This window comes from Brachyistius frenatus, unplaced genomic scaffold (genome assembly GCF_029030835.1).
Source record: "Brachyistius frenatus isolate BFR_SWC_R1_liver_20210118 unplaced genomic scaffold, ASM2903083v1 Contig_101, whole genome shotgun sequence".
NCBI lineage: Eukaryota > Metazoa > Chordata > Actinopteri > Embiotocidae > Brachyistius > Brachyistius frenatus.
The window spans coordinates 360,001-376,178 of record NW_027210700.1 but is presented as its reverse complement, the minus strand read 5'-3'; the positions used below and the strand labels follow the sequence as shown (position 1 = coordinate 376,178).

Genomic DNA, 16,178 nt, shown 5'->3' with positions numbered 1-16,178 from the left:
TTTAATCTAAACCTAAATATATATATATATATATATATAAACAACGCAATATATATAAACAACGCAATTGTCCAGTGTAGTCAATATTACAAACTTTTGAAACATTCTTTTAAAACTCGCTTTGATCTTTTTTTTATTATTATTATTATTCCTTAATTAATTTAACGTCAACTAAAACTCAGTGAAGCATTGTAAGTTTCCAATACATAAATTACATTAAACACTGCTACAATATAAGTATGACTGTTTTCACTAACCTAAATACATGCAAGTATATAATTGATTATTCACGTCTTAAGTAAAGACTGCTTTCAAAGAAATGGCATCTAAGTGTTTACACCAGACTTAATTCTACTTTATTTAAATTATATAAGAAGTTGTACACTATTTTTTTTTAAGTTACACAGCAGTTTGACTGATAACTTCTTTGCCCCAAAGATGACAAACTCGTGCAGTATATTTTGAAGGAAAGCTATAAAACTTCCGGCCTTGCCCGAGGCTAAGTCTGGCTAACTTTAGCCAGTCAGTGAAATGCAGACACCTTCTTTCCACCCCTCTCCCACAGACCTGTCACTTCCAGAGGGAGGACACAATAACACGCACACCTGCACAGATTTATGCAACCCAATGCATTGGCCCTGAAATCATGTCTGAAACATACCAGCTGTAAGTTTTGCTGAAATAATGACACAGTGTGTGTGTTATTTATGTGGTTACTCGATCAATCTGTTGCATTGTTCTCTTTATTCTGTGTTTTTCAGCATGAAGTGGCATTTCCTCAGTTATAACTCAGAACTTTACTGTCAGTGAGAGAATTGCATTTCTTTCAACTAATATTATGTTACTTACTGCCCACTGTGCCTATAATGAATATCATCTTCAAGGTTTGACAATGTCTCCTGAAATGATTGCTTGGTCGATGTTGTGTTATAATATTTGCATTTGCAAACCATTGTTTACTGACATGCTGCAAAGAAACAAATCACAACTTTCCAGTCAAACAGATGTTTAGATTAACGGTGATTGGATTTTATGTCTGAGCTGACAGTCAGTGAATGCAGTTTGCTTGGTTGTCACGCAGAAACCTCAAGTCAGCTGATGGTCGTGGAAATCCAATGGATTCATAGGTAAGGAGTTTCAATTCATCATATTCAAAAATTGTGGAAAAACATCAATAATATGATCATTTGTGAAGTAAGTGATTAAATTATCCTTAGTTATTCTTCGTTTCATGATAACAGACTTTATTTTTAAATAAAAAAATGTATGATAATGTCATCTTCTGCAATGTCACTTTTTATACGAATATATTACTGGTAATTGGTGCCTATCCACGCTGACCAGGTTCTGGACAGGTCCATTTTTTTCTTTTTAATGTTCTTCAAACCTGTCAAAGATTATCGTTGATTTATATTATTTACACAATTTGATTATGTACATTTTTATATTATGAAGTCTGTTGTCTCCATAGCAGCAACTCAGCAAACACAATTCAATGAATAATGCTTTCCAAAAAAAGTAACTTGACCTTAAGTTAAGTTTACATTTAAGATGCATCGTCATTATAATGTTGTGTTAAAACACACTGTCAGAAGAATCCTGCATTTACTGCAAAAAACTCAAAGATTCATAATGTTAACTTTGACAGTCATCAGCATAAAGTATAGGTGCAAGAAACAGGACAATGTAACACAAATCTTTACTACATTTGATCTTTATTATCTCATTGTTTTGCAGCACATGTCATTTCAGTTGCAGGCTGAAAATACAATCAATAAAGTAGGAGGTGAGAATCAAAGTACAGGAATCACTGGATTCAATAAGGCTTCAGTGTGTGTTCAGCGCAATCCACAGTACTAAACATGCCACGAGGAGTCAAAATAAACATGCTAAATTCAAATATTCTTTGCCTGCGATGATATATGAGTGATTATGGGAATAGTACCATCATCACAGGGAGACAGAAGTTACTGCTCTGGGATGTAAAGCTGTGATCTGGGATGAAGGCTAAAGCTTCAGTCAGAAGCATCACTTTGGTCTGAAGGAGCTCTTATTTTTTTGGCTGCAACAACAAGCATAAAGACGTATGTTTTTTGAGGAAACACACACATTGAAATAAACTGTAAAAAAAACAACTAATAAATATATAAACCGACAGCTTAATAAACAAAAACTTTACAGTAATTACAAAGTGTTTTCTGGACATGCTTTTTTCTAAGCTGTCCGTATGAAAACCAAAACCGCACCTGAGGTAGACTTGTATAGATTTTGGACAAGACCATTTCTGTCTTGATCGCACATAAGAGGTAATACAAATTACAAAAAAGCAAGACAAAGCACAGGGACTGGACTGAGATGAGAGTATTATGCAAGGTAGATTAGACCTCATTGTACTGCAGCATGGGGAGCATTATGGTGAACTCAAGCTCATAATAGAGGCATAATGATCCTTAATGATGATCAATACTGATTCTTGTGAGCACCCTTTATGCTCTGCTGTCAGTGGAGGCACACACCAGTCCCTTTAGCACCAAAGAGCTACTCTATTATTCTACTCACTATCATGCAGACATCTAATGAACATTACAGTAATACTGTGAAAAAACATACTGACTATGTATAATAAAACAACATCAAAGTGACTTTTCAAATCTTGTGCCATCCGAGCTTTGACTTTAGGAAAATGTCAATGAATTTCTGAGCACCAATTTTGGTATCCATCAGAGCATAACTGTTCAAAGTAAATGTATCAGTGTTCATCATTAAGAAACCTTTCAACTTGTATGTATACAATAAACATGATGTTCAGTGCATTCCAGGTCTTATTGAGGGATGAACTGTGTAAAATGATTGTGGCGAGTTAGCTTCTCCTCGGTTTGATTTGTTAACCTTTTCTGTACTGAGTAACATGACAATCTAGATTTTTCTTCCTTGAAGCCGCTGGCTAAAACAGCCAGCCGGCTTAAGACAAAATACACCAACATCTATAAAGATCTTTTTAACTAATTAGCAAAAATGTTATAATGTTTTTTACTCAGCCCTCAACACAAACAGTAATGTGATAGTGCCCCTGCTATGGCTACTGTGAGCTAAACGTGTCTCTGCTTAATTTCACAACACAAACATGAGATTGTTTTGAATTTCTTGTCTCACTTATGGTAAAAGTCAAGTGTGTTTCCCAAAAGTACTTCCACAATACTGTGAAGAAATGGGGAAGTGTGGAAAGTGCTCTTTTAAATGGTAAATAGACAACGAGTAATGATTACCAAAGCATGAAGGCTGAACATTGTGGCAGCCTGCTAATAGTGGCTCATCTAACGGGTCCAGTTGCTAAAACCAATTTGGTGTTTTGGTGTGTTGTGTATGTGAGGCTACAACAAGGCAACAACTATGAGAAACAATTCACCAAGGAATGCAGAGTGCATCATGTTGAAAGATATACAGTGTTTAAGGTGTAGACTGTATTTAAAGATAGACAGCATGACAGCTCCCACAAGTAAGACAGAAATAGTTCATCACCCCGGCGGTGGCTGCTTGCAGCCATGTTAACGGATGGGACAAACTGGAAAAAAATTGTACATTTCAAATGCATTTTTCCCCCCAAATAAAGTTTCTGTTACATTAATTAATTATTTGTCACATTGATGTTTGTTCAAGTGTATATTTTTCTGATCAGTTCGTTTAGCTGACAATTTTTTAATCTAGAAAATATTAAGCAAACAGCGACTGTCCACGACTGTGTACGATTGTCGACACGCTGGGCTCCATAAAGTTCAAGGGGTGTGAGCTTACAAACAGCCCTCCATCTCTACCGCCAGCCTTTACTGTGCAGACTCTGTTCGCCACCATATTTTGACTTCACTTTTATACGGTGGGACAAAGTGGTGACACGTCCTCTATCATTATATACAGTCTGTGGCTTTAGAGCAGGTGATGCCTCATAGTTCCATACGGGGATGTTGCAGTACTCGCTGCTTTGTTTTGTCTGGTAGAAAATAACAGTGCATGGCTCATTTGGCAGTCAAGTGTCCTGGATCATCCTGCAACCCACGAGAGTACATAACGTAAATATTTAAACACATCCTAAAAGACACTGTCACAAAAGTTCTCCCTAAGTTTAAAATAAGATGCCATAGAAATTGACAGCAGGCTGAGGTCAGTAATAAAAGTAGTTTTACATACTGTATTCAGATCCGTAGTAAAATCAAACGCCAGGATTTTTTTTTGTTGTTGTTTGTTTTTCTGTGCGCAGACAGTAAAGTAAACCTGTAGATCTACAAAATGACCACCAGTAAACTATTACACAGTGACTAATTGTTTGAATTTGGAAAAATAGTTGTAACATACTGTGTACTAAAGATGCCAAAGCTTTGCACAGTTGTAGAGCCACACAGATATTTCTGAATCAGAAGCACAGGGACAACACGTCTGAATAAATAGTTAATATAAAAAAGATCATATTTATATACATTTAACCAGTTCACCAGAATGGGTGAAAACCTACATCTTAGCTCCTTCCTTCTGCCTCACCCGCTTTCAACTGAGCAAATATTCTTAAAGAGAAGAAATCCCTGATATTAAAGTGTAAAATAATTGCCTTTGGATTAATACAGTTTTGCAGACAAAGCCTGCCATACAATCAATACTGGTCTTGCATATAAGTTCAAATAATGAAATGGCAACTTGGGAGTTATGACATAAACTTCACTATTAATGGGGGGAAAAAAGCAGTGAGGTGAAGTAAAGATGTTTCTAATAGAATATGGCATTTGAAAGCAGCATCTCTCATCAACCCCACTGGCAAGAGGAGGTTATGGCACTTGTGTTGTGACATTCACTTTTCACTTTTAGTACCTGAACATGTATTTCCATAAAGGCGGACACCAACACTTGTAATAGCAGCAGAGTATTTGGTAGCCCGGGATTTGTTTTGTTTCTGTTCACATTCACATGTTGGGTTGTTAATCTCAGTTATTTCAAGAAATAGAAATGAGTCACTGCTTCGTTGGATCTACATTGAGCCACTGTTGGAAAAATGAAAGAAAAGCTCATTATCTGTAAAAAAAAAAAAAAAAAAGCTATTTTTGTTGTAAACAATGACTAGGTTGTTCTAGTTGTTCTAGTTCCCACAACATGGTATCAGCAGGGTATAATGTGGCCTGGTCTTACTGTAAAGATATTCCACCTCTCTTATTTCTCGGCCCAGACACAAGGGTTTGACTGATATTGGCTTTTGAAAGATAATACTGATCAATTTTGCTCAGGGATGTGGACAAAAACATCCTTGTTTGATTAGAATTATCAATATTACTTTGATATTTTTCATACCATGAAAGTGTTTCCTCAGTTTTACTACAAGGGGATAAAAGTGGAAACAACTCAACATTTAGCAACGTTTCACTTTGTAACTTGTTGATCTTCGCTGCGTATGCTTTTAAAATTGCCACGTTTGAAACAAAAATCAGTTTGTTTAGCTTTGTGTATGTAGATGTACTTTGTGTTTTAACTCTTTCATTTTAACAGAAAACAAAGGTTTTTTTTTTTTTTTTTTTGATAGAATGCTACAATCCAGCTAACTGGCATAGTGACAAACCAAACGAGCAGAGTAAAGCTAATATTTTGGGCTACGGTAAATGTTTATTACTAGTATTTCAACAACACCTACGCACATCCTCACAATGTCACCAGGAACTGAACATTGTGAGCTTTGTAAAGGTAAATAATGGCATTAAAAATGCAGAAAACAATTTTTTTCACTATTTTCTTGTCTCTTGTCTGATGATTTTCTCAAAGCTTAGTTTGAATTTGAATATGGACATGTCCCATGTTACAGGTTTAAGTTCCATATGAAAAGGCAGCTTATAAATTCAAATGTATTTTTTGTAGCTAATATGTTGATTTGTCAAGGAAATAAAAGGACACTAGAAACTAACAGCTCAGTTCCAATGAAATGTCCCACTGGGGTCTAATCAGCTGACATGGAGCACAGCCAACATTAATGTCTAAACATCCAACCCATAGATCGGTCAAACCCGTCCTTGGTTTTAGGCCGCGAACAACAGCTTCACTTACGTGTATGTGTACACTATTTAAGAGAGTTGTAAACTAGCAAGACTTTTGTATTTTCATTTTGTAGCCTCACTGCAGTCTGTCCAATTGAGGACTTGATATCTGAGGCTTCAACACGGCTGCATCAACGACAAGTCGGATTGTGTTTTTTCCAAAGCTAAGACACTTATCCAAGGCAGAAAAACAAAAAGAAAGTCAAAGATTTTAAAGTGGATATGTCTGTCATCACCCTCCTGAACAACACATCACATCAGTACCACAGTGGTGTCTCTGAAATAAATAAAAGCCTGAGGTAGCTCTTTCTCGAAGTTCCAGTTAAAAACCTCACAGTTTCCCTGAATCGCTGACTCCGCTTTCAGAGAGCCTGGCTCGGCTCCTCTTCCTCTTCCCTCGGTGAGGTTGCCATTTCCTGAGAGCCCGGAGACGAATGCTGCCGCTGCTGCTGCTGTGCTTTGACCGGACAGCTGGCCACCATGTGGGATATGCTCTGGCAAAAATGGCACTTTTTGGGCTGAGGGGGCAGCTGACACTCTTTGGCATGATGACCAGGTGCTCCACAGTTGTAGCATCTAAAATGACAAGTGCAAAGCACATGACCTCAATCCATAGGAGGAGATAACACAGACAGTATAGAAATCTATACTGGAGGTAACTGAAGAAAATATGAAATAAACAGGGACATTATGAAATTTAAAAAAAAAGTTACAATAAGAAACAAAACTTGACATTACAATGTAAATACGTTGCATAATTATATAATTTAAAAAAAGACATTATGAAAAAAAGGTTGCCACTTATGGCTCAGGTGGTACAATAGGGTTGGTTGCTAATAACAAGGTTGGTGGTTCAATCCCCAGCATCTGCTGTCTACATGCAAGACTCTGAATCTCAAGGAAATTAATGAAATGAAAATGTCTACAATGAAAAGAAAATTGCATTTTCCATTATTATTAAAATTGTAGTTCATTTCGTGCTTATCACAAACGACTGCTCTACATTTGCCAATGTGTAGTTGTTAAATGCATCACTAGGGGGCAGCACACTCCCAGTTTAACTGCAGTCTCGACATGACTCGCCTCATTAACTGCAGTCCCAGTGGAGGGCAGCTGGGAGTGGATTTGAAGGAGACTGTTTCAGAGATGCTTTCATGACTAGCTGCTAGAAACGTGGCTTGTCTTGGTCTTAAACACCATGATAAATTCACATTGTATTTACACTCCATAGGTTTTTGCACATTACTGCCAACTATTCATGCTTTGTCTATATATAATTGTTAACAGTTATATGATTAAGAAAACGAGCCCCAAGGAAAAAAGTCCTGATCCTGACATTGATGCCTCACTATAGAAAACATGTAAAACAAAACCGTATGCTTTTCTTTGAAGCTGCAAGTTGTGTTTTGTTTTGTTTTTTTCCCCATTTAGAAGCAGATCTTCACGACAAGCTAAAAATAACATGTTATTGCCTTGTATAGTTGTTACGGTATTATCAAACGATTGCCCCTCTACATATTGAAAGAGAAAAATTGACATTTATTTGGAGCCGTGTTTCTGTTGACCACTGTCAATCTCTTTCTGGCACTTTGGCTGCTAAATGCTCCACTACGCTTCATGCTAACTTTGCCTGTGTGTTGTTTGCTGTTGTGGAGGGAGTGTACTGAAAACTGAAAACAGCTGCAGCAGTCAGGCTGAAGCTCAACAGAACAACTGCACATCACAAAAGCAAAACAACAACCCAAAAGACACCAACATGCATCCTTTGGCTAATTAAGGCTAACTACCGATTTATCACTATGAGCAACACCTTTCACATTAGACATTCTTATTTGATCTTAATGTTAATATAAAATAAAGATGAGTGCAGCTTTAATTCAACCAATACAAACATTTCATTCAACAATCTAATCATGTGATTGTTTCATCACACTGAAACTCCACTGAGAGTCCATAGAAGACAGCTGATTCTGCAGCTGTGTGCTGTTAGCTGTGCTGCACTGAACCTATTGATTGGAAGATAATTGAAATCCAGTTGGTGAATTCATTAGGACCGACAAAATTAGACAAAAGAGGCTCAACCACTGTGCAGTGTGACACAGAGAGGCAGCGGCGGATTAAACAGACAGAAGATATTGATTCTTTTTTTCCTGTAGACAACCTGTTTTTTTTCATTGGCCGGACTTTTTCTCTTTTCCTTCCATCTGCAGTCTGATAAGCAAATTAATCCTGAGCGGCCTTAAATGTATTGTCAAAAACGTCAGCACGAAGCGACAGCACCGACATCTGTTACGATTTGTCTATTTTGACAGGCTTCTTTCACTTTCTCATGTGTTTTCAAACTCCCGTGGTTCATCATCGCATATCAAAACATGATGATGACGTTCGTGACACCTCTCGACCAGAACACTTTGCACGAAGGCCAAAAAATAATTCTACAACAACAAAAATGTCATGTAATTTATGTTTTCAACACGTCTTGTGGTCATGTTCACATGTTCCCACTCTGTCCAATAAATCACAATCTTCACTCCACATTAAAACTCCTGTGAGTCCCAGGATCATTCTAATGCATGAGATGGGGGTCAGTCCATGTTCTATCCAAAGATTTATTCCACAGTTAAAATATGAGCCAGTAGAGTCTAAGTTTGTCAAATCAACTGAGTATCTTCCACAGTTTCAGTCCTTTTTGTATGAAAAGCCAGCTTTACATGTCTTTAAGTTTCTATCCTTTCACTGTTCACAATCCGCTCACTGACACAATAGAAGCGCTGTGGGGGTTTGGGGTTGTTGTTTTTTAGCATTTTTTATTTCTATTTCTTACTTTAACAATTTAACCACACCCTACAGATGCTTCCATTACTTATCCATCATTTTAGCTGTTTATTAAAACCTTTTTTTATCCATTGCTGATAGGCAATTACAAACATTTGTACATTATTAAATGCGACTGCATTAATCAATATATCTAAATGAACTGTTCATGCAATATTTAGCTAACAATATTTCTATCTATTTATCTATCACCTTTAATGCTTTAAAATGTTTAAGAGTTACTTTCAGCTCACTATTTCAAACATTTGTCAATTACTTTTAGCTTCCAGCTTCATCTTTTACAGTGTTTATCAATTGCTTTCTTTCAACTATAACTTTTTCAACCATTTCCCTGTTACCTTTAACTATTTAAAAGAATTTAACAATAATTTCTTGCAAACGGTTTGAACTTTTCTGCTCTGCAACATCCAGCTGACTCGTTACAGTCAAAATCAACTCCTAATTCCTGTTTTAGCTCGAACTAACCAACTAATCTTTGCAGTTCCATCTGTAACGACAAGTACTCATGGCTGGAAATCACTGCTCGGGCTCAGCAGAATAAAATATATCAGACTTTGGATGCACACACAAGTGTATATCAGTAGAATTGTCTTTTAAATGAACAAAATTCCACCTTTGAGACGAGTAGTGATGAAACCCACCCTGAGTCCTGCATCATCTCACCCCCCCCCCCCCACACACACACACACACACACACACACACACACACACACACACACTCTCACACACCTCCTTTCCCTTCCCATCCCCCAAATCAGGGCTCAGTATTGATCAGCTTGGCCACGAGGGTGGCAGAGGGAGCTCCTTTGTTTCAATCCTCCTGTGACCTCTGAACCCTGACTCCCTCCTGTTCGCTCATCGCCCCTCCTCCCACCCTCCCCTCCACCTCATTTGCACACCACACCCCATTGTTGCTATGGTAGTGGTGACCTCTGACCTCTCTCAGGCACCTACATCTGTGATCAATTACATGGATAGGATCCTTTCCTCTTCTGAATACGACATTTATGTTCGGAAGCAAAGAGGAAACATGTGAATGCAATCAAACCTATAGCAGCTATTTGGAGACAGGAAGTTGTGGATTTATTTTTATCATTGCCCACCAAGATTAATGAAATTCAGCTTAATAAGATGTTATCACATTAACCACCTCGTCAGAACTTAATGGCCTACAATCTACAAATCAAACTGTTTCATTCTCTGCAACATTTGTGTTTGGGAACCAGTGAGAGAAAGAAACCCGAAACATCTGAATCCAATCAAATCCAGCAGGTATTTAACGGCAGGAACATGTGAAGTTCATTTTATCACTGCGAGCTATGATTAATATGGTCAAATCTTCTAGATCCTATATCACATTAATAGCCCAACTGGAACTTAATTGCCTAAACAAGCTTTGAAGACAAACAGTGTCACATAAATTCCAGTTTCTTCCAGTAGTGCAATTTACAGGTTCATTTCTGCCCTTTGTATTTTAATTTTATAATAGTGACAAACTTTGACCTGATGAAGCTGTATTGTGGTCAGAACAGAAGCCAACAAAAGAACAAGAGGAGCTCTGGAAAAGACCAAACATGTATTGATCCAACTCAGTTTGCTGCTCCACAAAGAGCCAACATTCAGTCAACAGAATACTTTCATAAATAACACTGAAATCATTTAGAAAAGAGCACAGCGGAAAACTGCAAGACTTTTATTGTGCACTTGTTTCTGATGTAAATCAATTGTTTCAAGTATTTTATGAACTTAAGCTGAATTTTTCAGATTCTAGTCCAGCAGTCTAGTTCCTTCTTGTTTCAAGATATCCTTGTAAAATATATATAAATGGAAAAACGGGCCGAACTATTCTAACTGGAATATTGGTAGATATTTCGATATTTTTGACATGTTTTAAAGGAAAATAAGATGTTTGGGACTCAATCATAAACTGAGATTACCTGGTTTAGTACCACTGCACCCAAAACACCCAAAGCACCCAAAACAAGAACCTGTATGTTTATGACCTTCAGAGCTGTTAGGAGATATATTTTGTTTATGCTGGATAGTGTTCGTGTTAGTATTGATAGCTGTTTCCCTCCATTAATGGCTTCATGCTGAGCTGAATGTTGAGATCCTCCTTCTTTGTTCTACATTAGTATGCAGGTTTACTCAGACCGGTCTTACTTGTCGCCCCTGGGTCGTCGTTTCTGGCCACTCTTGGGTCTCCTCTCACTGCCCAGACACGGTGCTCCGTCGGGCCCGGTAACCCGAACAGACTCCAGCCCTTTGGATGATTTCTTGAAGGTGAACTCCACTGCTTCGCCTTCTCTGAGGCTGCGGAAACCCTCCATGTGCAGTTTGCTCTGTTCATGAAAAACAGTGATCATTATTGGGGTGTTAAGCCTTTATTGCAGTAAACTGCACAATACTCTCTTACAAACCAAGACATTTGGTAGATGGAGTTTCCCAGTTGTAATAAAATTGTAGATTTTCTGAACATTTTACAGACTTCTCATCTGGTGGGGAAGATCATGTTATAATATTCCAGTTTCAGAAAGGCAAATACAAGGCTGGATCAAAACCTTCAGAGACTGCTCCTACTAAGGCAAAGCACCATGACATGCACAGAGCAGGCATCACTATGCTTTACTAGGCATTAAAATGATAAGTTTCCTCACAGCATCATGTTTTGACTGTGGTGAACTTTTTTCAGTCAAGTGTAACATTTTACCATGAAAAAGACAAATTAGTACAAATATGAACTTGTTCACAAGTGAAATACTTCAGACCAGCTACCTTTACATGATATATATATATATATATATATATATATATAATATATAACTGAGTGGGTGGCGGGTCAGTAGAAAGTTAGAGGACCACAAAGCAGCTTGACTGGGATTCATAGTTTTGCAATCATTGAACTGGGTATCCAGTTCTTTTGGAAGTAAATGTGGATTTATAAAGGCAAGGCAGTCTTCCACTAAGAGTTGGGTATATTTTTAGAAAATCATAGGAGATGCAGAGATTTACCTGTCACTTACATGAAAGTAAAGGACCCTCCTCCCTTTGTAAGTCCACCGTTTAAGATCAGTGTTTCTACCATAAAAATACAGTTGTTAAGGGACGAAACCTGCTTCATGTGCAAGACTTGCACACTTGAGATGATGGCATAAATGCTGCATTAACAGAAACACCCAGTCAGGGAATCCTCAGCTGCCTTTTAAAACCCAACACCCCTGTTAAAACATCAATGCTTTCACACACACCTCCTCTTCTCCAAAGCAGTCTTAACCCCAACCCCCCTCTGCTTCCTCACCACCTCCAATCTGTCCATCTGGTCAAGTGTCAAACTGACCACTGCACTGGAGGATGCTGGGAAATGGCACAGGGGAGGGGGCCATTTCAGGGATAGCTCCCAGAGGAAGTGGAAAGAAGGAGAAATCACCTATCAGAACATTTGGAACTGACATACTAACATGACGACCGCATTCCCCCACTGTGGGATTAATAAAGTCTAAATCTAAATCTAAATGCTTCTGGAGTTTCAACTGTGCTGAATTTCCCTGAAGTGAAGAATTTAATGTATTTCAGATCACTTCCCACTTTGACTCCACATTTGCACTCACTGCTATGGTGTCACTGCACCTCCAACACATCACCTGTAAATCTACCAAGGTCATCAGCTGAGACGAGGCAGAAAAAGTACAAAGCTTCAATGAAGACATCATTAACACCAATTTTACTACAAATATCAAAGAAGGACATTCAGGCACATCATAACATCTTATTTTACATTGCAGAGTGAGTGAAATCAACACCAGTTACCTACCTACCTACATTACATTATATATATATATAAAAAAAAAACATTTTATATATGAAACTGCAGCGGTTAGCACTGCTGACTCACAGGATTCGAACATGCTGATCGGCTGCAGTCTTTCTGTGAGTTTACATGTTCTCCCTGTTGTCGTTCTGTGTTGACTCAGTGATGGACCCTCCCCCCTTGCCGTTAAAAAACAAACATTAAAGCTACAAGAACACTAAAGTGACTGCTGTCGGGCTGTTTAACCTCTTATTTCAACAGTTTGAAGAGTCACACCATTGTTTGCGCTTTATGTAAAGAGGGATGTGTTTGTGTGAGAGTCTTTAAAGACTTTCGGGTTTCAGGTCTTTGTTTGAACTGAATTCAAAGATAAGGTCAATGGTTTTCTATAGATATCTACTGAGTGACACTGATGTATCTTTTTCCTCTGTGCTACGGAGCTCCACTGTTGTTCAGAAACTATGAGAACACATCACTGAGCTGTACTGGGTGACATATTCCTGCATTATGAAAAACAAGGACACTGGTTCATTCAGAAACAGCTGGACAGACTAACAGCTGTCACCTTTACAGTCTGGGCAGTTTCTGTAAATGTCTGAGACAAATAGTAGAGCTTTATCTCATTTTAAGATGGAGCATCTTGTTTCTTGTTTGTTATGTTTAAAAAAAATAATTTCATAAGTTTAAGAATCTTCCCATTTTAAGATAAACTCCTAAAGTGAGTGACTTTAAAGACCAGTGGTTAATGCTGCGTTCAAATGGGGCCTCGTGGTATTCACGACGTCGGAACAACTCATGAGTTTGCTGACTTTTACAGAAATGGAAGAAGCCATGAAAGTTTCTGTTGGATGTTAAGCTTTATATCGTCATTTTAGTCCGGTTTTTCAGTTAAAATGAGCCAATTTCACCAGTTAACAGACTCTGTTATGTAGTAGGGCAGTCAATCTGGGACAATCTTACATCAAAGGTGCTCATGGTGCTGCACTTTGTTAGCACTTAGCTGAGTGGTTCAGGGGCTCCAGATGCTGTCAGCAACGAGTCTCCAGTTCAATTGCTGGTCAGCCAGATCTTTACTGTATATCAATCCCCTGCTCTGCCCTCTGTCCCCACATTTCCTGTCTGTCTCTACAGCACGAGCAGAATAAAAGGCACAAAAAACATTGAACCAGTATTTTGAAGCCCACCACACATTCACCCGGTGTCAGAAGTAGTAGCAGCCACAAGCCAACCAACGGAAACCCTCCACTTAATACACATTACTGCAATACACACAGGAAATGCAGAGGTGACCATTACAACCACAGCGGTGGAAGGTTCTGCTGAATGCACGGTGTGCATGAGAATAATAATCAGATCAGATATATTCACTATTAAACTCTGTAGTGATTAAAGCTATGGTCCTTCAGTATGTTTCCTCTGAACACCTGCTGTGTTTCCTGGAAAAACTGTGAGAAGTGAGGCTTAACTGTGTTCAAGCTGGTCCAAAGAAGATTCCAACAATGTGTGTTAGAGGGACGAATCACAGACACCTTCTGAAGTGATTCTACGAGCTGTACTCCAAAAACATTTAAGAGCTTTTAGCAGGCTGGAAAACAAACTCCTGTAAAATAAAGATTGCATCACTCCTAACTTTAGAAGTGCAGAGTTTTGGTGGTAAGAGTGATTCACAGAGAACTGTAGCTCTAAAAGTAACCTGAGAGAAGTTAGAGGCAGTCAGATACTTCTGAATAGCTCCGACCGGCTCACAGCCACTAATGTGTCTCATTGCATCAGACATTGCATGTGTTTTGTAAGAATACAATGATTTTGATGACAGACAGTTAATGAGGGTTCAGTCAGTTCATCACCAGCTGAAACAGGCTAATAAGACTAGAGTCTTCCTTTTTTATTATTATTATTATTTAATTTGCTCCTCATGCTGTCAATGTACATATATCCTGTAGATATGAGGAGTAAAAGCTGTATTTTGAGTGGTCTGCACCTGCAGTGCTTTTGACCTTAAAGGTTTCCAAAGCACTTCTCAATTTTTGCTTCTCATTTACACACTCACACACACACACACACACACACACACACACACACACACACACACACACACACACACACACACACACACACACACACACACACACACACACACACACCACTGGCAACAGAGCTGCCATTCAAGGTGATCTCCAACGCACTCTGAGCCACAGCCGTCCCCCTCAACACAATACTGATGACAAAGACAACAGTATCAACCATATAAATGTACCAGTCTGGAGGAAGACTGAGAGTTTCCATCTAAATGCAGCTCAAATTTTAACAGAATTTTGGGGGAAATTAACACAAGAAAATGTAAAGTAATACCTGTTAACATCCACCACTCAATCGGTTCATGGAGATAAACAGCTGGTGGCACTAACTCTGCAGTTACTGTCATAAAACCACAGAAGAAAAAAGGGTTTATTTCATGAATTACTTATAGGAAGATATATAAGATATAGGTTGTTTTTTTGTCTCTCCGGCGGAGCAGCAGCAGCAGCGGATGCTAAAGTCACATTCTTTATGTTCATGAATTCCCTCAGTCGGTTCCCTCTGCACTTTGTTGCTTTTTGCTCTTATCGACATAGCAACTTCACCTCGTACTTTTTCTGATATTTGTGGAACTTTTTGGTGGTTCCACTTTGGGTTTGGTGGATAGAAACACACCTCATAATTGTTACAAGCTCTCAGATTGCACACATTACTGACCCTTTACTTATCATGTGAAATGAAAAGAGTAACACAAACTACCAGTCCACTTTGATCACATACAATTTGTTCTAAACTCATTTCTATTAATTTGATCATTGGCAACACACACAACAATATCTGCATGTTATCCCCCAGTGAGGCCCACTACTAGCATGTAAAGGGCCCTTATTCCCGCTCTTTCATCAGATGATTTACAGAAACTCCGGCCAGGGGAAACCCGACACTGAGCTCTCTGCCAAAAGGCTCCACGTGGGGCTGCAGTATCGGAGTGAAGCTGAGGGGCTGGGTGGGCTCCCTGACGCTTTAATGACTTTATAACAGGAAGCAGGGTTGGATGGGGGGAGGAATGAGCCTTGTTATCTCTGCTTTAGCCTCTAACCCCTTTAAAATAGAAATGTTTGAGCTCTGCAGCCCCCCCCCCCCCTCCACCCCTCCCCTCCCCCCTCTCTCTCACACACATAGATAATACTGGTGTGTTAGGTGAGGTGAGTGGGGGAGTGACAATACATTGTGTTGGGCCTGGTTGGATTAACATCTGTTCATCTTCAGGGACTTCCCCACTTTTCTTTCAGATGTTAAAAAATTTTTATTTTACTTTGGTCATTTCTTAAGAACAAATCTGGCAAAATCAACATAATGCAGCTTAATGCCAAAACCTAATAATAGTCAATATATAAATACCATTAAAAACACAATACATGATTCAAAGACAGATGTTTTTGTTATACATAATC

At 38.6% G+C, this 16,178-nt stretch overlaps 1 protein-coding gene across 1 annotated transcript in view; it reads right to left on the bottom strand.

Annotated features, from left to right (window-relative positions):
- Positions 1-6,183: 6,183 nt before the first annotated feature.
- The window catches only part of LOC138628463 (protein lin-28 homolog A-like), a 13,139-nt gene continuing 3,144 nt past the window's right edge, over positions 6,184-16,178 (bottom strand). The window contains exons 3-4 of the mRNA XM_069711524.1: positions 11,061-11,239; positions 6,184-6,638 (exon numbers count right to left, since the gene is read on the bottom strand). Coding sequence (XP_069567625.1) covers positions 6,425-6,638; positions 11,061-11,239 — 393 coding nt within the window. The 3' untranslated portion in view covers positions 6,184-6,424. The remainder of the gene's footprint in view (positions 6,639-11,060; positions 11,240-16,178) is intronic.